Below are 22,844 nucleotides of genomic sequence, written 5' to 3'. Positions count from 1 at the left end.
ATAGTTTACAGGAGATTTTGAAAAATGAGACTCTCAGTTCAAACGTATCTGCATTTTGGGATAGAGCGTGACGGGTAAACCATGCCATCTGAAGGCAGTTACACTTTTAGAATTTCGGTTGATCTCAGAGTAGCTACAGTCCTACTAATCTTACCCAACAGTCACAGCACTAGGACATTGTGACCCAATGTACTAGAGACAGTGAAGCCGGCATAGGATAGTCTTTGGCAAACTGTCATTTGTCCTATTACGTGAGCCACAGGCTTCAGATATCAGCTCACAAAAGGCTCCATACACGGATTCTGGCAAGACTGTCAGGTCAGGGCTGAAATGCACAGTGAAGAATTGAGCTGTGCAACTAAATGTGCACAATACCCCCCTGCAGCTTGCCGAAACACAGGCAGGTCTTTGGCCACCAGCAAGCAGCATCATACCATGCAAACGTTGTTTCCTGCACTGACCTCATTAGAGTATCACCTTTCAGCTGTTGGGGACCTTTCAATTCAGATCTTTGGTACAAAGCACATACAGGTCAAAAAGAAAACAAAATTATTATCCCCAAACCACTCCTTGGGGGTTACTAAATTAAATATTAAAGGCAATAGACAGTGATGCATCTGATCCTTTAGAGTCCTGGGTCTGCAGAGAGGAGGTTGTGAATCTCCCTCACATGTATATTGTGCATGTGTATACAAACACACTCGTGACAAGCCCAAAGGGCAAACCCAAGAGCTGCAGACAACTGAAGTCAGCACATCTGAACCCACCTTTCTGCCAGAGATACTGCTATAGAACCCACCCCTCAATTTGAGGGCTAAACCCAAAGCCCTATTTTGCATCCCTGCCATGCATAATAGTTGACAGGAGATAGATAGTTTGCACATAGCAACAGGGTGGGAAAGCAGACAGTGCTATTGGGAAAACTATTTCATCAATACACATCATAAATCCCTACAGCTGAGACACATGGAGCTGTAAACTGCCTTTTTATTTTTCTTCATTCTAACAGATACTATTTGTAGGCAAAGTTGAGTGGTGGCAGGTGAAAACACACAGTTTTATTAGAAGTTACAGAAAGTCCATTATTCTAAATTCCTGGATCTCTCCTAAGTAAACCTTTACTGAATATATAAAGATTGCAGATTCTTTCACTGATGAGGTCACAAAAAAAATCTCTCCATGCTCTTCAAACAGACTGTCCCCCCCCACTTCCCTGCCCCCCACAGGAACCCTTTCCAGGTACTTGTTCTAAACCTTAGTGCAGATTGTAACTGAGTGCTGAGCACAGAGTAAATCTGTATATTCTTCTATCACAAAGTACTCATTTCAGCTGGAATACACAGAAAGCAAGGCTCAGCTTTGTTTTAGTTGCAAACAACTTTGTCTCAGAAACAGCAGTTACTGAAATAAAACTAGAAATCTTTTTAGCTAATGCCTATTCTCTCCTGCCAAGTTTTTACCTGAAGGAAGAGCATGGTCTGTGTATTTTCTTGGTATTATCATCCCCACATATGAGGGCTCAGCAGCGGCTTGCAGGAACTGTTGAGAGGTACATACCAGGCAGCAATGAAACCAGATGTCACTTAACTAATCTTCTGCTGTTCACTCCATTTCCAAGCCTCTGGACATAGCCTTTTAAAACAGTACAGAGGCAGGATTTCTGTACAGCTAACTGGTCACCTGATAGCAACAGCACCAAAATAGATTGATGCTTCAATTATATCACTTCTTCCCATGTTTGTGTGATCTGAGAATTTTCTGAATCCAGGGAAATATTTTCTGAAAAATGACCTTGAGGGAATGCAAAGGGAGTGCTCACTAAGATGAAAATCTATGAACTGTGCAACTGGGCCAGACGATGGGGAAAAGCACTGCTTGAAGCTCCAAATTGCATCTTCACCATATTTTGAAATTGTACACGTAGTTCACCACTGTACAGAAGATATATTTTATTTATTAGCTCTAAAGCACAGTCCTGAAGTTGTTTAGAGATCTAAAATCAATTTTAGCAGCCTCAGTCTTCTGAAAAAGGTAGTGACAGGTGCAGTTGCTTTAAAACTCAGTCATCTCACATTCTTAACTTGAAGAAATTCAGGTTTGAAAAAATCCAACCATTACCATCAAAGTAGAATTCCAGCTCAGGTGCCCACTATATAACAGTTATGTGATCAGGAAAGTGACCTTGGCAGGTCTTTGCTGGACTGTCTCCAGGTTCTTGACATCCTTATTCAAGTGGTGTGCCTGACACTAGACCCAGTATCCTCAATACGTCATCAGCACTGAGTATAGGGCATCAGCATGACTGCTTTTCCATTCCCATGTTAGTGATTGCAAAGAGAGTCTTTACAGATACACTCAGAGAACATCATCAGGGCATGGGAGATTCATTCCAAGGAGAAGAATGGATGATAACAGTAGGTTGCATGGATGGAACTGTACCAAAGGACGTAGAGAAGAGCTGCAGAGTCATGATATGGGTCAGCAGCAGAGTAATAGCTATTAATGCTCTACAGAGAGAGCTGCGGCACTGAAAGTAATTTGGTTCTCTGAAGAAGTGAAGGTGACTCCAGAACAAAAGTTTGGAAGATGAGCCAGAGACCTAGCAACAGGTGAATAGATATTAACATGCTGTAGATACTGTATATGCAGAGCTGACCAGTAGAAGCTCCTAAAAGCTGCAAGGCTTGTCTTCAGCAATCTTTTCTCAAGAGTCTTCATATTCAGCAGTCATAGGTGTGATTGAGAAAAAACAGGGTTAACTTATTTCAACAAGTGAAAAGGTTTTAATTTTCTTCTCAGGTGACTTCATCTCCAAATACATAAAGAAAATCCATTTGCATCATCACTAGCCTTTGTAAGAACGATAGAATCTCAAAAAACTATCTCCTTGATGCTCTTTCCTAATCACAGAATGATTACGCTTGGAAGGAACCTCTGGAGATCATCTAATCTAATGAAAATTTATTAATTTTAATAAATTAAATATTAAATAAATTTAATAAACCCTATGAAAAAAATAATTTAAAAATAAATAAAGAAAACCCCACAGCAAAGGAAACAAAACAAACCCAACTAAACAAAAAGCCAACAACCCTCTGCCCCCCCAAAAAGAAAACAAAAAAAAATTGAACAAAAAACCCCAAACCAAAACCCAACCATTTTCTCACTTTCAATCCTTCCTGATATTTTCACATATGCAGGCAAAAAATTCTCTTGTTAATGCCATAAAGATTCACCCAGATGCCAGAATCAAAACTTTCACTACATATTCTCCTTAACAACTCCCATTTAGTGTGAGCAGGTGGTGAGAAGAAAGCAGAGTCAGAGAGAAGAGGATTATTTCAGGAAAGGAAGCAGTAACTGTTACTAGCCTGTCAAGCAGTATGAATGGTGGAAATCTGAATCATGCTTTTACTGTATGAATGATTAATTCCAATATGCTATTATATTATAAACAATGATCCTTTACAAAGGATGTAATCTCCCTAACATGAAAAAATATACATGCTAGAAAAAGAGCAGGATCTGAAGCAAAATGGAGTCAATACAGAAATGGACCAGCTCGAGTTTTCTTCATCTTACCTCTTCCTATAACACTTAGGTGCTGGTCTCCAGGGCCTATATCACACTTCATAACAGAATTAGCCCATTGAAAGTAATGCTTGAAAGAAGAAGGAAAAAGTCTGTCAACATGGAGTTTGGGAGAAATTACAGCTACATTTTTAGCTTCACTGAATGGAAGCACCCTTGAATAAGTACTGCCAAGATGAAATCCTAGCAAGTTAATGACACATTTAGAGTGTGCCTAATCACTCACCGGGAGATATTACTATAATGATACAGATTATGTACCAAGGAAATTTCAAGGCATATATTTAACGGATGGCTGGCTTACTGACATAACTCTGTGTACAGCATACCTTCCAGATAGGAATTAAGAATTTCAACATTAGAAACAACCTCTCCACTGTCTGCAAGCAGAGGGCAAGCTCCTAAGCTAGCAGTAGATGGTGAGGGTCCTCTAGAGTTACCGTTTTTAAATGATCTTATTAGCTTTTACTGTTTAAACAAGTCACTTTCTATCTTGTGTTTTATCTTTGTGTCTGCCTCTCTGGCTCTCATTTGAGGGTGACCACAGTGGTTTCTGCCTGCACAGAAGGGATGGCTCAGCTGCTCTTCTAGCAGCTGCTGAACCATCACAAATTACAGCTTACTGTACTGAAGTATGTGGAAATTGGTGTCTGCCTTAGTATGTGGGACTGTAAACCATGGTGGCTCAGCAGCTGCCTCACAAACAGCTGAGCCAACCCTGCAGCAAGGGTAAAAATGAAAGAGACGGCGAGAATGATTACAACAGCCCTTGGGTAAAGCACACATAACAATGTTGACCTTTGGTGAGTTACACATCTCTTGCTTCAGCTTCTCAGCTGTAACGTGGGTAGTTCCTCTCCCACACACTTCCTAGGAATGGTGCTACAAGATGTATGCACAAAGCTGTAAAGAATGCCATAAAAATTTGCAGAATGGGTACTACTTCTGATTATGTAGTGACTCTGAAGAACAAGTACTGTTCCAGTTGCCCCTTTAACAAAAAGACTGGCCTCATATGATACTCTTGACATTTCATATACATGAAAAAGTTCCATCTCCTGATTTTCCTTTTTCTGTTTTGTTTGTTTGTTTATACAAATAAATCAATAAATCACAAGAGGTATGGCAATCCAACTTAGAGGAAAAAAGCAAATGCCATTGCTATGCCTTAACCTTTGCACTAGAGCCAGCTCTAAGGAGCTTTTCTGCAAGTAGTAATTTCAGATATCATCATAAGATGCAACGCCTGCTGTTGCCATGTTATGCACATGCTTCCGTAGGACAAGCTAGATACTCTTATCAGCTCTGCATAGCAATTTCTCAGCTAGATATTTTAGCTGCCTCTTACGCTTTTCAGCTTTTGGTGTCCATTCCAAAGCTATTTTAGTCCAGTTGTTATCTGTACTGCTTGTGATACGTTCTGGCTGCCACCATCTGTTTCTTTCTCTTTATATAAAGTTTTTTAGTGGCTTACTTTACTGGTTTGTCCTCTGGCTCAACATCTTGACACTAAGCTATTCCCACTGCTTGCTATCAACCCACTTTTTTCCATTAGCAGGAATTCTGTAATCATAATAAGAGACATTTCTAACCAGGATGTGAAAACAAGGGAACTACCTAGGGTGCTGCAATCAGAAATTATATATAACCTTCCCTCCCACTTACGCTTATCCTTCCTCACAGTATGGTCACTGCTCAATCTTTTTCCAGCTTATGTTTGCTGTCTTCTCCCCTGCCAATGCATGCCCACTTCCTTTAGCCACACACTTTGTGACATCTATATTCAATACAGCTGCAGCTGTCATATGGAGAAGACCATGTGGACGTGAGTTTCTCTTTTAATACATTCTTGTTAGGTATACATCAAGATGCCACATGCATCTAGAATTGTAGCAAAATACACAGTAAGGCATATACCCAAATAGCACAGTCATCCATTCTGTATGGCAATTCAAGAAAAATGAAGGTTACAAAATTACATTTAAAAACATGACAGTGGGATTCCCAGCTATTCAGATGCTCAGTTAAGTCTAGAAACTATTCTACACATTTTTGCATATGGTATGGATAAGGAAGGTATCTAAATCCTAGATTTTAAAGGTCTTTCTAGCTTGCAAGGCTGCAAGTAATGTTCATTGCATAGCACAGACAGGTTGCAATATGGTTCTTCATATCACTAGCCACACGTCTGGAATAACTACTTTGCCTGTAATGCTGTGTAAGTATACTTAATACTGGTTTTAGTCCCAAACAAGAATAAATATTCATTCATATGGGAAAAAAAAATTATCATTCAGAGCTGTATTTGAAATTCCACAAACAAATCCAGTAGGGGTTCTGTCACTTTTCCCTAAGTACTATAGAGCTTTACCTCCTAAATCTCAACGTGCCCTGTTTCTTTTCTGACTTCTAATCCAAGAATCAAACAAATCCAAAACAGAACCCTATCTGCTTTCCTCCAGTAGAGAAAATTTAAATAATGCTATTGGCAAGTACAAATAAATAAGTACTACAGTTTCAATGTGTTAATTAGCTATCCAGAAGAATGGGATTTTAATTCCTTCTGTGCGCTATACTCACAGAATGCAATTATTTGGCATAAAACTCAGCTGAGTCTGTGAAATGAAAAATACCGTACTTGCTCCTCACCTTTGATAACAGTGTTGTCAAGGCCGCTTCTCTATTTGGAGATGCACATTACTTTTTTTCTCATACCTCACTGTCTCCCAAGATGTCTTTTACATCTGAACGAAGGAAGAATTGTTTCTAGGTCCTATTAGACTATGCCAAGGAAAGCTTGCATAGATAGGAATAGAAAGAAGAGTTCACTTGTGTGTGGTTGCTGTCTCTCTTCACTATTCCTTTCTTCTGGAAAGCAGAATGAACTTCATGCAGCCACAGGTGGAGTGGAATGAAGAGGGTAAATCGGGCCAAATCTGGACTTGAGAATATACTGTAACAGACCTTTTGTCCGACATTTTTATTACCTGCCTTCTTTTTTTGCTTTCCCTAGATTTCAACATGTATAATTATAACCAACAGCAGCAGGCAGTTGGTTAGTTCTTTTAGGAACTGCACCCTGAACAGGTAGGAGGTTAGTTACAGAAAAAACCTGTTATCCAGCACTTGTTATGAAAATACAAAGCAGAAGAAATACCATAGAGGCTCAAAGTGAGGTAAAACATAACCATCTAACAGTTCTAAAAATGACTGTGAATCACTAACAGCTATCTGCAAAAGCTGCATTCCTGTTGACCTGTGTTCAGCAGCTCTCAGTTGTAAATCCCAGGGTTGTTTAGCAATCTTACAAACACAGCTACAAACCTTCCTGTATACAGCAACAGCGCAGCTTCTCTCGTGTCCATAATAACTTCACCATGTTTGCATAAATCCTGGCTTTGGGAAGCCGTGTTGCTGGAAACAGTTACAAACAATGCCACAGTCTCACGGCCTCCACCACCACCACCTAGGTGCGGCACTACCCGCTTCAGCAGGTTCCTTTGCAAGGATGCTGCCCGGGACACAGTGCCCGCTGATACAGCTTGCAGCTATGAATCAAAATCCGTGCGTTGCAGACAAGGTTTCCACTTACCTAGTTTAGTGGCCCCCTCTGGCGGGTACTCGGGGAATTGGCCCTCGGAGGGGACGCTCACCGTCCGGCGCAGGCAGCGCCCTTTGGTAGCATCCGCCTGCGGCTCCTGCACCCCATCGATAGGCACCTGCATAAAAAGGATGCCCAAAGCTGTTAATCTGCCAATGGACCACGTCTCTAATATGCCATCTTGATAAGAATTTGATTTTCTACTCATCTGGCAATAACTTTCAGACGCAGTTTGGCATGCCTGACCTTAACACAAAATTCCCAGTGCTCACTGGGAATGCACTGCAGCAGTGAAGAGCATTAGTAGACACACAGCCTGGAGAGGGCTGCATGCAGGTATGCAGCAACTGGCGCCCCAGAGCTATCAAATCACAACACAGCCGACCCCTCTGACTAAAAAGACAGTCGTGCCTTTCAAAACTGGTTCTCCAACACTACACCCATTGCTACCCAGCCCTGCCCACTTCCATGCTGGGCACGTCAGACAGAGGCTGCTGGTCAGATCGCTACATGCGAAACTTTGAGATTACTAAAGCATTTTTGTAGTCTCAACACATATTCAGCTACAGCATGTCAGAGAAAAATGGACATTCTGCTGGTCGCATTGGGGCATATGGAGAAACACGATCTCTTCTATGAGTAAGTCAAACTCATCCTAGTGGGATCTCAGAAGGATTGAAGAAAGGCTTAGGTCCTCACTGTTTCACAGTAATGAAGTTCTGTACACTAATTCTCTTTAAAAATACTGCATGTATAAAGATCTTATTTCTTTTCTGAAAATTTGCCAGAACTTTCAGAAACTTTACCAGAACTTGACAGGGGAGCAAACCCCTCAACCTTGCCTTTAAACACTTGCATGAACAGCTACATTTTGCTAGAGGTGCTTATGCTAGAGGGAAAACTAACCAAACCAAACCAAACTACAAGCTACATGGTGTTCAGACAACAGCCAAGAGCTTTAGAAAAGCCTAAGCGGTACAGTCTCTTTGTCCAACAGTGTGTCTGGGAACAAGAAGTGAGCCTGTATTGGGTTTGATTGGCAAGATTTTGGTAACATGGCAGCAACAGGGATGGCTTCTGCCAGAAGCTTCCCCTGTGTCCAACAGAGCCAATGCCAGCTAACTCCAAGATGGATCCACTACTGGCCAAGGCTGATCCCAACAGTGATAGTGGGAACAACTCTGGGATAATGTAGACAAGAAATGGGAAAAATTACCACGCAGGAGCAATTGTAGCCAGAGAGAGGAGTGAGAATATGGGCCAGAAACAGCTCTGCAGACACCAAGGTCAGTGCAGAAGGATGGGGAGGTGCTTCAGGTGCTGGAGTCACAATTATAAGTCATATTATATTTTCTTTCCACTGTTCAGCTGAGGAGGGGGGAGTGACAGAATGGCTTTGGTGGACACAAGACATCCAGCCGAGGTCAGCTCACCACATATACTCCTAATGCAATCCCCCAAAATGTACAAAGGGATCCGGAGTATAAGGGACTACTTTATGAATTTATAAAGGAACACAATTTTTCTAGGAACCCAACTATTTTATGAATTTATAGAGACACCTTTGTGTATCCTGATTTTATTTATAAGATCAGTGCAGGTTAATTCAAGCATCTTTGCATACAGAAAGGTAGACAGACAAAACCTTCAGAAAGCTACCTGCTCACCGAAGTTACACTACAAATTGCCCTGGCCTGCAGAAACAGACAACACTGCTTCCAGCAGGAGGAAGACATCCTTCATTCTACTCTTCTGAAGAACATACGCATTGTTGCACACACATTCATATACATTTGTTCAAATGATAAAAGATGGCAAGGTGGTGAAAGGCTGATCACCAAAGATGGAGACTGCATGGGTGCACATCTCCAGAACCAAGCTAAATAGGCTGATAGTAATCATTGTTTCCCCAGCCAAACAGCTACCAGGGGTAAGCATCTGTGGCCAGTACTGCCTTATAGAGGATGTCTGGGCCCCAAAACCAGCACGGAGCAGGGCCCAAAGTGGGATGTGATGGTGATTAATAAGTGCAGACAGTGTTTCTTGTGTCTTAACAAGAGGACACCCGAATTAGGGAACTGTGAATTTTTTTTGAGCCTGCTGGCTGGTCCAGGTCACTTGTGCAAGGAAGCCATGTTTCTTGCTGGTCTGCCTGATAATCATGGTTATGACCATGGTTTTGCAGGTCTTTGCATGCTCAGATACTAAAGTTACCTCAATACTGGTGAATTACTAGACTTGCTGTTTTTTCAATCTGGGTAATTGTGCTACTGAGTTACTGCATTTTTTGTTGGAACACCTCAAATAATCATATTCCTGATCTGTGCTTACTACTGCACCATTACTTAGAGATAGATTGTTTATCCTGAAAGCTGTTGGTCTGTTGTCTGTTACTGGATCTGGAACCTACAACTTGGTGGGGCCTCCTTGAGGGCTTATATTCAACAGCTAGAAGAAACCCCAGGGATGAGGGAGAAACGCAACATCCAGGGGCTGAAGGCAGGCACAATCCCTTGATGCCCAAAGCATCCCAGTGCACTTTTGATAAGGACATTGGCTTCAACACTACATCTGTGATACATGCAATACAGCAATTTATTTTCATATAGCTACATAAAAGACAGCTTGCAGCTAAAGTAATAGAAACCCCTGCCATATTTCCTGTGCTGCTTATCCTTTCATATCTTCAATGATCTCTGGAAACCAAGTATTAATAGCAAACAAAAACTTATTATTCATTTGCAATGAAGGTTGTAAAAGATGTACAAGATACTGTGCTATTTTAGAAACAGGCTGCACTACAATGGCTCTCACAAACTAATTCTGGCATTTCCTGACTTTTAAGCACTTAGCATTCTCTTAAGGTCATTTTTTAATGCTATTTATTACTATGCTAGTCTATTTGTCTCCTTCAAAGAGTGTTCATTTTTCAAAACAAGTTTTCCAAATCCCTAGTGTTTCTTCTGTTAAGGCTGCTTTTTTTGCTAGTAGATTTTTACAGAATCTCCTTTGCTGAGCAATCTCTATGTGAGAGCACCCTAGGAAGTTAAGCAGAGACTAATTTTGGTAACTTTTGCCACATTCATTCAATCAATTTAATCTTTTACATTTTAAGTTTTCAACTGGAAGCTCCAATTAGTCTTACTGCCTTCTAAACACTCTTCTGCTCCACTGCTTCTTTTGTCTCTCCCGATTTCCTTCAGAGCATTTTTGGTGGGATGCTGCAAGCTATATGTCTAGAATGGCCATTACCAGTCACGCCACACACCTGCCTTAGCACACCTTGAAAGCACTGAGTTACCATCCTGTGATCCTCCATTTCTCAGTGAACCTGCTGCACTGCACCCAACTCCTATACCAATACACCTCCTGCAGGGTAGATTTATTGATTATAATGTTTCTTCACTGAGAAATCAATATAGTCCCTTTTCTTTCAAGTGTATCTCTTTAGTATTTGCATCAGCTTTTGGACGTGGGATGACAGAAACATTCTTTTAATACACTGACACAAGAAACCCCCGTACTACCATCCTGATAACACCGTATAAAAGAACAGCAACAACAGCCAAGAGGACGCTATGGATGTACTGACTTGCTGTAGTTGGAATGGTGAGTGAAGCCATGCTGTCCTTTGTGTCCTTGGGAAAAGCAAACAGGCTGCAGCACACCGGAGTTGGTGTCAAAAACAAATCTCTTCTGCATACCAGAGATAGGATTTATCTTCAAAGAGGAACTGAGCCATTAACAGGAAGACTGTCTGAGAGCTCAGGTCCTAATTCTGGGTCACTTAGCCTTTTGTATTTAACATTTGCCCAGACTAGGAAAACATAGGCTGCACATGAAAAAAGGTTCACTGGTGTAGCTACATTCAGCTGGTGCAGTACAGTCCCAGAAAACAAAACAAAACAACTTTTGCTAGTGTATTTATAATGGCTTGAGAAAAAAAACCCTGATTCTGTTTATTTCACTCAGTAATTCTATAAGCTGTGTAAGGAACAATATTTTAATGCTAAGTAGCTTGATCTGCATTAGAAAATATACAAACATTCCACAACTTCATTGATGAGATTAAAGTAGCAAAGTAGCTAAAGAAGATACCCCCTTGTCAGACTCAAGTGTTGTGTTATTTTAAGTAACTTTCTTTCCAAAACTTAGTCTACATCGACAAAAAAGAACTAACTCCAGGACTGCAGGGCCAGTATTTATTGCTTGGCACAAGAGAAGCCTGCTCTTAGAAACACAATTTCATGAACACACAAAATGATCTTGGTCTGTTCTGCATCTCTTGAGGCTGGACATATTTTGAAACAGGTATATAAACTGCTATGTGGTAGGTCAGATGGATTCATAGATTGGGTGGCAGTGAAATATCAGCAAGTGAAGAACTAAATACCACGCAAACACCAAACCAGACATCTGCAATCTTCCCAAGCCTCTTCCAGCCCCTGCCATTACCACAAGCAGTTCAGCAAAGGATCAAAGAGAATTAGCAAGCCTTGCAGAGTCACAAGTCTAATGGCAAATCAGGCTTTCAGCTCTTTATTATTATTTTTTTCTCCTGTACAGATCTGTTATCCTGCTCTTGGTCCTGCTAAGTCTTTACCACCCTGGGAATCGTATGGCCTTGAGCCGATGTGCTGAAGCTGCTGGATCAGTGCTGAACTATGAGTGGCGTGAGTCTGGGACAAGAAGGTACATGGGAACAGTCCAAATGCTGATAATTTTGGCAGTATAGAACAATTTTGATTATAGCTTCTTTATAGATTTTTCAAGATCGGAAAAGACTGATTCAAGGCAACAAAGCTTGGAAACTTGCAATCTTTTCTGAACTGTCAGGAAGTTTGGAATCATGTCACCTAAACTTTTAAATAGTTCATTTTAATTTTTACCTTTTTCCAGAAAGTTATAAGCTGACTAAAATTTTGACATAGAACTCCACTTTAAAAATGTCAACAACAAACATTTCTTTGGCCTTTTTGGAAGGTAATTAAATTCATCTGGGAATTGAAGCAAATGTTTTCTTTCAACTGGGTTTGGATTTCACAAACTCCACTTACAGCTAAAACACATTTGCTGTAAGATACCATTGTGACATGTCTTTTGAGATTGGCAATGGGCATTTCTGAGGAACCTTCCCTGGGGCTCCATGCTCAATGTTTGTTTTTGCTCTTTTCTCTTGGAATCACTGCTGTTGTTCCACTACTGGTATCAGTCTAAGGAGACAGAAGGGTAGGAAAATACATCAAAGATGTCCTGGTGCTGGCCTCTGTCACCAGCACCAATAAGTAGTAGAACTTGTCACAGTGAATGTAGATCTTTACTATCCTTTGCCCTTGATTAAAAACACCTCCAAATGCAAGAAGAAAGATGAGATTTGGGGCACAGGCAGGAAAAAGGAAGAGTCCTACACAGTGAGAAGTGTTGTTCATTTCCAACTAGACACAAAATTAAAAGATTCTGTAGGACTGCAGCCAAGTTACAGACAAAGACTAACTAAAAAGCAGCCCCAAACCAGATGCAGCCATTTGTCACATCCCTCATGAAAGTGCTGTGCAATGAATTATCTATCTGAAACTGCTCTTCATAAACACTAACTCATTCCCTTTCCCTGTTTAAATGGCACTGATTTTTGCAGACACGTTTACTGTGCTCTCATAGCTCTTACCTTACGGAACAGGTTGCACAAACGATGAAAATACCTAGGCCTTCCTGACAGTGGGAAACTGTCTTCTTTGTGGAAAACATACCTGATTTGTAAGTGAATCTATCTAGACCTGTTCTCCTAGGCTTAGAAGATGCTGTTAGATATTACCACACAACGATATGTTGTAGTAATTGCATATCTCCTGTCACTCACGACTCTATTTGCTATGTCATCATTCATGTCCCTACAGGGATTCACCTTCTTTCTACTTACTCTTTGAGCATCAATCTCTTCCCTTCAATAATAATCTTCATTCTTCAGTCTCATCTATTTTCATTTTATAAAGTTAAGGTGTCAAGTAATTAATGCTTTTCTACACTGCACAAGGTGATACTATCAGACTATTTTTGTCTAAGTACTTACAGATATTTTTGGATCAAGCTGTACCTCAAAATTTCTCTGATTTCTGACCTATTCTTGTGCTTTCAACTGCACAAAATCTCTCTTGCACATGCTATATTAAAACTGCCTTAACAACAAATCCATAGTGGTGGCATGTTATAAGAAAAGAGCTTTCTTATTATTCTATTTCTCAGTCTTAAAAATCTGTGAAATTCATAATGCTGTATTTCAACAGCATTAACTGAAAGAAACCATACTTAGCAATATACTGGAAACAATCTTTCATTTACCTGTTTGCATTTTGTATAATTTTCCCTACTTTTTGGCTTTGACATACATGCTTGTATAATGATTTTTACAAAGTATTATAAACATCAAACATTTCTGTTCCCCTTAAATTTCACACAGAACTAAGCTCCTTGGAGCTTTATTCCATTAAGTAACAAAGCAGATGGACAGAGAATAAAAAGAGATGCTTATTTAGAGTTTTCAAATTACAACAGCCTTGTGATGATGCAAGCACCACCTTTGAGCTGCAAGAGCACTCTTCTGTGAGCATCTTTTCCTTCTTCCTCCACACCCACCCCTTACTGATGGGTATCATTCTGTCCCTCACATTGTTTTCAAGATCTTCTTCTGCAGTCCAAAGAAATTCTGACCTACCTACTCTATCAGCATTTTCCATGTTCAGAGAAGGAACTTCTCCACCTTCACCTCCTGTTGCCTATCACCTCACTTCAGGTTAACAGAAAACCTCCTCCAGCATCACCTTTCCAATAATTTTACCCTAAACACAATCTTTAATTTTCTTTGTTAAGTAACCTCTCTCTTCCTCATTCACCTGGTCTTTTGCTTAGGCTCCCTGTACCTTTGGTCCCACCCATGGGCTTTTTTGATGCCTCTCCTACATACTTTTCAACCATTATGCTCTTCCCAAGCATCTCTTCCCATTGCTGCCCTAGGCCTTTGTTCACTTTTACTTTTAGATCACATTTCATAGAGCTTCTTTCAACACTGAATGACTTGCCAAGGAAAATTCAACTGAGTTGCCTCCCTTTCTCATCAAAGCTACAGGGGATATTTCAGAAAAATTAGAAGGTGCAAACCCAGAGTATCAGCTCTGTGTCTTTCTCTTTACTAGCAGTTCTACTCTTATATGCTCTGCGTTTCTGAAAGGGATTGTATGTACAGTGCCATGTGTACAGACTTAGAAGCTAGATTAAAACAACATTTCATTTTCCTACAGAGTACTCATGACTCTGCCAGGAGTTCCCTTTTTCCTTTCACTCAACAGTAGTCACAAATTATCTAAAAATCAGAATGGCAAATTTGACTCCAGCTACAAGCTTCTGAAACAAATTCCATTATCAGCATGTGGAGTCACACCTTCACTAAAGGCATGTCTGCCTGGCCCATCTGCATGCAGCCTTTCCAAAAACAAGTTATTTGCCATTGTGATAGTGTGGGAGGCTCCTCTGAGAGTACACTGCAAAGACTTACGCTGTAGCTCCATTTTTGGGGGTTACTGCTGCACTTAAAACCCAGACTCTGTATAGCCTGATACTGAATTTCTCCAGCTTCTGACAAAAAAAAACCCAACAGTCTGTATTCAAAAATAGTATATAATGACTCAATACACCAGTGATACGTCAGACTTCCCATATTTATTCCTAAGGATCTAAGCAAGAGACTCATCTTACTCCCAGCAAAATGCTTTCAATTGTATGTGGTAGGAGAAATTAAGAAGCCAGAAGTGCATGATTACCACCTCCAGATAATTACTTGTGATATAAGCCAGTGTTATTTTCAATTACACTTCCTTAATGAGATGCATTCTTTCGGCCCAGCTGTGCTGATACAGTACAGTTTCAGGAATAATTCTCACATATCCTTACGTTTCTTCAATACAGAGTTTAATTCCTTAGGTGACAGTCCTGTCGGACTGGAAAAGAGTTACATAGTAAACAAATATCATGATATGGGCCTTCCATTTTCCATGCGTTTGATCACCTTTCCTACGCATTAGCATTGACGATGTTCCCTTCTAGTAACTGAAGTCCTTCTCTAAACCATTTCCTCCTACTCTCCCTAAGCAAGGAAATATTTCAGACCTTGTAAATAAACCTGATCACAGCTGAAGATAAATAATATTTACACCAGAAACAGGCATCATACTCTCAGCCTGTACACAGCCATACACAGAAGCTTCAAAAGAATCAAAAAAACCCCACAAAAATCCAGGTCATCTCCAAAGGCAGGAAACCATGGTATTACTCATATTTATGGGCATTCCTATGCCATAAAAATCTATTTCAGTAATTTGAAAACATTCATATTTTATAGTTCCTCCTGATATGTTTATTTCAAAATGGTAAATCTACACAGAATCATTAAGCAAAAAATTCAGAAGCATTATCAAATACTTCTAAAGCTCATGTATTCATGACAGTCTGTAGACATCAAATATCACAAGAAAAAACATATCATGGCATAGTCTAGAAGGAAATTCTGAACATTTTCTTTCAATCAACTAAAACATGCCTATTCTATAACCATATTTACATTACCTTCATGGCAAGGCACAATGCTAAGTACTAAATGCTGTACACACACTCCCCCTTCCTCCCTGAGAATAATTTTATGATTAAAGCAAAGACAGCTGCAATAGCTTTAAGTGTCCATGCCAAGTGGCGCCCAATCTTCCTTGCTGCATTTAGCAAGAGAGAGGGCAAACCTCTGTCTCAAACAATTTACCTTGTAACTGCAGCAAGGATGACTGTACAGTGTGAAGGTTGCACACACCTTCTCTGCCCAGTATTCCCAATACAGACACATACCCTTTTCCCCCAACATTACTGCATTTCTGCCTACCTTTATGTCCATACTGATGTAAGGAGGTACGTTTATAGAGCTGTGGTGGCTTTAACTAACATTAAAAGCAGCAATAACATAGAAAGATGTAGTGGCAGACTTAAAACTCAGGCTGTAAAACACCAGGAAGGAGTTTTGGATGCACAGTTTGTTGTCACTTCTTCCATACAACTGGCATCTGTGGCAGCTGGATTACAACTGTATGCACCATGCCATCCTTATGGAGACTAGGTTAGCTCTCCTTTTTACCCCTTTCACACATTTCCGTAGACTCATAAAATAAAGGGCAGACTAAAAAAGCTGCTGTCTCCTTTTACCAATAAAGGCCACAATGAAAATTCTGAGTGGCCAACGAGAGCTTCTCTCACCTCTTTCTCCCTGTTGAGCATCACCAGCTGGCTGTCTGTCAGGATGCAGTATTTCCTCTCCCATGTTGTCGTTTCAGTGTAGGGGGACTGGCCACAGGACAGTCTATGTGTAGGTGGTCCTTTTACATCTGTGAACAGAAAACCACAGTGACAGAATCATTAGCATGTGTCATTAGCCACCTTCTTTGCTTTTGCTTTTCTGCAGCTAGATGCAAACCAAACCTGCAACCTGTACTTTGCAGTGCCTGTTTCAGCACATTGAAAGACAAAATGCTAATCCTGGGAGGCACCCATGTGGAGCACTATGCAAGATACACTATGAATACTTATTTATCTATAACATGACTTACAGAAATGGCAATATCTGAGATGAATATAAATGTCAAAGACTGAAACATTATTAAAAGAAAAGATCAAGAGCTCTCACAAAAACATAGTATTTCCTCCGTAACCTTCTCAAAACCATGATTAAAGGGGGCAGGACCCTGAATGTACTCAAAATCTTAAACTAGGTTATTTGAGATTAAGGATAGAGAGACACACAGGAAGGAACATGGGGATCAAGGAAGACAGGCTTGAAGAAGAGAGGAAAAAAATTCAAAGGGATAGGCATTTAATTGAGAAGGGCTTACTAGCATCTTCTGGTAGGCAAGCTATTTGATTAAATTGTGGCAGATAGGAGTCTTCTGGCATTTTCGATTAGCCACAGCTGATGTAGTGACAAAAATTCAGTCTCCCCTCTGTCCCCCTAAAAGAAATCCAAACCAAACCAAGCCAAAATCTTTGGCTCCCAGTGCTGATCTTCTAAAATTTTAAATGAATTTCCCTCAAGTCTGTCAGGCTTGAACTACTACATGTGCCTCTTACTACTAAGAAGCTTTCTGCACAACTGGGAAAGGAGAGCACACAAGTGCAGCAGGCAGGTGGACTTCACTGCCAAGCAGCCAAGCCCAAAAGCAAAGCGAGCTGTGGAGCCACAAGGTACACTGTCAGTGCTACAGGAAGACTGCGTACAAAGAAGGCTGTCCTAGGAATTCAAGTATGCAGTCAACTTATAAAAATCTCTTTACAGGAGACAGAAACGTGATATGAATGACAAAAAAAAGGATGTATGCGACAGAGCTATGGATAGCATCATTTATATAAATTTAGAAAATTTCAAGTTGTCTCTTTCTAAAGTTTTGAGATTACCGTCTGGTTGCTTTGTAACATTGTTTCATTTTTATCTTGCACTCTAGTTTCATAAAACTACTTGCATTGCTCTGAAAATCAGCCATTTTTAATGTACACACTGCAGGTTTCTGAGACTACCTGTAAGAGGTCTAAACACACACTGCAAGTCAAGGGACTTGCTGTACAGGAGTCCAAGACCACCTTCAACTATTTCAGGAGCCCTTTAGGCAAAATGAGTGTTCAAAACCAAAGCGTTTTGTGATGTTAGGTTCCTCCTAGTACACATAGTAACCCACGGCTTGCACAGAGCTGAGCACAGATGCTTCCTGCAGCTTCTACCCAGCTTCACCACTAGAGGCCAGCGAATCCTCAAACACACAACTCTTTCTCAGTTGCAAGGAAGAGCACAAATCCAACACAAGCATTAAATGTGGAGTAAGGAACCCCTCCAACAGGCATCACCCCTTGCAGACCCTGTGAATGCCAGCGTCCCCTAAATATTAAAAAGCTGCAACATGTTCATGCTCATTTGCTGCATATAATAACAACTTTGCCTCTGCATTGAAAGGAATGTGTTAACCTTCAAAGTCTGAGAATTAAGTTGAAAGACGGCTTTCAGCAAGTACCCAGTTCAACCTCATGTTGCATTAGGATTTTTGTGATCGTTCAGAAGAATGCTTGAAACAGGCTGATATCTTCAAGCAAGAAAAAGATGAGGACTGCATGGCTTCTACTGCTCTGAATGATAGAGAAATGCACCTTTGCTCCCTTAATTTCAGGTGACTTAATAAGGGAGAAACCTGAGATTCAGAATCAGGCTCCACACTGTTACCTCTCCTAATGAAGCTTGGTTTCCAGTGGGGACAAGTAACATTGTGTGTCTCAGAATTGTCCCAAACTCTATTTAGGCGTAAGCATAATTAAGAGAAACCATCAGAGACTCTGTGGAGTGTATTTGTGCAAACTCCTAGAGCACAACAGACTCTCGCAAGTTATGTTTTTGTCCATCTTATAGACATTAACCTATTCCAGGTAGATTTTTGGCACAAGTTCAACTCACATTTACCATGGTGTCAGACCAAAAACCTAAGCAGATGAAAAATAAAGCCACTGGTGCTCCTGCTTAGACCTTGGTTTCCCAAAAGCAGCACATGAATCTTAGTCACACCTCAGCAACATAAACCTATGAGCAATGGGGCTGACAGAGGGACGATAAGCAAGAATGAAGCCACAGGCTCCTAGCATGAGCAAGCAACACAAATATGAAGACCAGAGCTCTGGGGGTAGTCTCTTGGGTAATGAAAGCATATGATCAATCACCAAGGGGAAAAAAAGATGAAGGCATGCTCCATCCTGCTCATGTGGGTGGGCTAGCAGTGAGACACTGCCTCCAGCTGCTATGCTAAGTGATAACCAAGTAAACACTGTTTTGAACTGCTGGTAGACTTTCTTCTGGCAAAAGAAAACCCTTCTGGACCATTAGCTCCAGCACAGAATCTACAGTCACGACTCACCCAGACCCAGAAGACTTTGGCATTATAATTTCTACTAACTACCAGCCTTGGCAGAATACCATCCAACTGATCTATGGGCTGCACAAAGGAATTAAAGAACAGAATGACTTCTTCCACTGCAATAACAACTCCAGGACTTAACTGAGTCATCAGGCGCTGCGGGCCAGCCGTGTCTCTGTTGCCAAGTGGGTTGGCTACAGCAGAACAGCTTTCCACAGCCTGCTGGCAAAGTTACCTGTCATCTCTGTCTGGAGCTGTCAATCACCACTAGAGAAACACCACGGCATTAATATTCTGTGTGTGCATTGGTATCCTTTTGAACACGTCAGGACACAATCCCACCACCCCTGCAGGCTGACCAAGCACCCTCTTTAACAAAGAGGAGCAGTTGCAAGTTGGTTTTCTGATATATCAGATCACATAACTTCAGTCCTTTCCCTGAGGCTGATGCAGCAAGCCCATGATGCAAACTGGACTTATGCTGAGTACACATTACAAGAACACTCACCGCAATAAAAGCCACAGCATAGCTTTGGTGTATTTGTCCCACCTATTTATATTATTTCTCATCTAGCTCTCCTGCGTGGTTGACCTCTTTGGAGCCTCTCACAACAGCTGTAACTTCAAAACTTACTCTGAAGTATGTTATCAGTTTAGGCTGAAGACTCTTCAGGACTTTACACAGTATCACATATACACTCTGTCGCTTTACAAGCCCTGTTCTGCTTTCCAGTACTCTTCATCTTCAGTTTCTATTTTACATTCTTGGCTCCAACTTTTCACGTGAATGTAATGAAACCCAGCAACCTCTTCCACTAATGCCCTATAAAACTTATTTACCACCAATGTTTGATTTTCTATGGAAGTGAGTGGCAAAAAGTCCATGTGTAACTAAGATCACTTACCCTACTGGGAAAGGCCAAAAGCTGGGGCTGTCCTTTCTAATTCTGGGGCTGCTATCTATCAGCTTACACAGGAAGGCTTGTGCTTTGGAGGGTAGCTCATTGATGAATGCAATTTCAGAGAGGAGTTGAAGGAGAAATCAGGGAGATGTATCTGAAAGCTCTGAGTTTGCAGATGCTATGTGTGGGACGGGATCATGCAGCCACACACCTAAATATGCAAGTTCTGGTGACAGAAAGATTTCTTTCTCTGGTCTGATGCAATCCTTTCCGTTCTGCATCATTACAATGAGGCATTCAAGCAAGCAGATCAGTTAGTCTACACACAGGATTAAAGGTCATGCCTTATGTGCCTTCAAATGCTAGTATCAGTTAAGTAACAGCTTGGAAAAAATCCCCATCTCAGTACGTCCTCCCCTGCTGAACTAAGAAGAGCATCACTGCCTGCCTGACACATCTGACATAGCTGAAGACTGGAAACGGCACTGTTTTTCCTCAGGGTTCTGAAATGCCATTAAGCATATTATAAATATCCACAAAGCTCCCTTTCTCTCAGCCAAATGACAACTTGTGCCTTATTATTCCTGAAGTACAGAGCTTATTTTAAAAAAGGGGGGAAAAGAGAAAAGCACCATTTCTGTCATAACCACGTAACAACCACAACCAAAGTGTTAATGGAGGTAAGGTGAGGGAAGAAGGAGGAAAGCAGACAGTGCCAAGTTGTTCCCACAGAAAGGGTAAGACATTTTATGAAAACTGATGGCAGTTTAGCAGTATTTAGGGAGTAGCACTAGTGCTATCAGATGGGAACATTTCTGTATCTTTCATTGCAAGTATGCAACAATTCTTTTTTGAAAATTCCAAATGCATTCACAAGTGGAGAATACTTTCCAAAAATGAAGCAATGAGGATCAGAAAATTATTTCCAAGAGATGATGGGCATTCCCCAACATTCCCCAACCCATTCTTTGGGTTGTAGATGCTTCTACAACCCAAAGAGCAGCATCTTCTTTCTTCTTCAGAGCTAGTGAAAAGGACAGAATTAGCAGAAATCAGGCCAACAAAACTACGCTAAAGGTAAATTCATGCCTTCAGTCTTTTTGCCAAAAAGTGTATTCTACCTACCATCAATAAAAACACAGAAATAAACCTTCATCCCAGTGATGACAAGAGCATTGCTGGCATGTTTCAGAGCTCCTTTTTTTGAGCCATGCTCTTCCCATGGTGAAATCAAGGACTTACTGAAGTACTTGCAAAATTTTCATCAACTTTATTAGGGTCTGTATTCAGTTCCCAGGATTTCCAAAAAGAAGCTGCCAAGCAGCTGAGTAACTAATGTAGAGGCCAAGTTTGTAGGCAGGGAAGACTTTTTTCCTCTAAAGAGAGATGAGTAGGAGCCCTAACACCTTTTGACAGCAGGTCTTCTTGCCCAATGTCAATGTTTCCATGGTGTTTTATGTACTTAACATAGAGACAGAGCTCAGAGAACTTTAGATAAGTGCTGTCATCTGAGAACTTTTCAGTACCCCAACCTATGAAACTGTGCACAAGCATGCAGTCTAGTTTGAACAATCATCAGTTTAAACCTTTATCAAGCAATTGAACAGAAACTGAAACAAGCCTTACTATTGGCATGAAGCTTCAAAGACAAATAGTAATTAGAAGTCCTTCACTAAACTTACACCATCTCTAAAATCTGATGAAGCTCATGATTCAAGCAAAAGATGAGTAGAAATGGTATCCTTTCCAGTAAAAAATACCACATCTTAACACATTTCATTCCCTTAAACTTGCATCTTGTAATAAGACAGGATTTCCACAAAAGAAGTCACAAATGTGAGTGAAAATAAACAGTAATAGCACAGTTACATGAAATACAGCTGTGTGTATATGCAACTATTTCAGACAGCTGTATGACACTCAGATGAAGATCTACAAGATCTGGACTTAAAAGACAATTCAAGTGCTGCTGCCCTGAGAGCAGACACAGGCGTCAGAGCAACCCTGGCTCAACTAAAAGAGGGACAATCTCCCAGCATTTACACAGAGCAGATGACAACAGAGGTTAGTTACAGAGGGTCTGCAAGGAAAAGCACAATCAAGACAATTTCCACTTTCCCTCATGCTGATATATATATATAGCTTTTGTTCACATTTCTTATTTCTCAAACCAACTCCCAGTCATATGCAAGTTTCTGATCCAAGCAGGACTGCAGACAGACACTATCAGAAACAACTGATCAAAGAAAACCTACCACGATGAACAAATTCACTTGGAAGAAGGAGGGAACACTCATACACCAAGTCTATATGGACAAGTACCACAATCTCCCAACAAAGAACATACAACACTCATGACACTGTATAAAGAAAATTCAGCACATACCATTTATGTGGTAATGCAGAGACTCTCATGCTACAGAGAAAACATGATGCTCTTGGATTTGCTTAATTCTTATCTAAATCACAACATACTTAGAGATATGACCAGTACACGTTACAGAAATAAAATCATTAATCCTGCCATTTTATTTCAACATGGGCAATGACTGTAGGTGTTCTAGGAAGCTTCTTGTAGCCACTATGACATACAGCACTGCTGACTTCCCCCTCTAAATCACTGTGTGGCATAGCTCCATTCTGTAGGAGGTACCTACATTTTCGTGGTCAGCAACAGATAGCTGTGGTGGAGTAGCTGCTATTTTAAGTATAGAAAGCATGAGCAGATCCTTTGGGATGACAGGCATGCTATTTATGTAGGATGTTATTACAGAGGTA

The 22,844-nt window shown here is 40.7% G+C and overlaps 1 protein-coding gene across 2 annotated transcripts in view; it reads right to left on the bottom strand.

The window, feature by feature from the left end:
• Window positions 1–16,571, bottom strand: part of RASAL2 (RAS protein activator like 2) — a 101,622-nt gene extending 85,051 nt beyond the window's left edge. For both annotated transcript variants that reach the window (XM_031049945.2, XM_005150195.3), the window contains exons 1-2: window positions 16,478–16,571; window positions 7,184–7,310 (exon numbers count right to left, since the gene is read on the bottom strand). In XM_031049945.2, the coding sequence (XP_030905805.1) occupies window positions 7,184–7,310; window positions 16,478–16,498 (148 nt within the window). In that variant the 5' untranslated portion in view covers window positions 16,499–16,571. The remainder of the gene's footprint in view (window positions 1–7,183; window positions 7,311–16,477) is intronic.
• Window positions 16,572–22,844: the final 6,273 nt, after the last annotated feature.

Source organism: Melopsittacus undulatus, chromosome 6 (genome assembly GCF_012275295.1).
Source record: "Melopsittacus undulatus isolate bMelUnd1 chromosome 6, bMelUnd1.mat.Z, whole genome shotgun sequence".
In the NCBI taxonomy this organism is placed as follows: Eukaryota; Metazoa; Chordata; class Aves; order Psittaciformes; family Psittaculidae; genus Melopsittacus; species Melopsittacus undulatus.
Note: the sequence above shows the minus strand (reverse complement) of the source record. Positions and strands in the feature narration are given on the sequence as shown.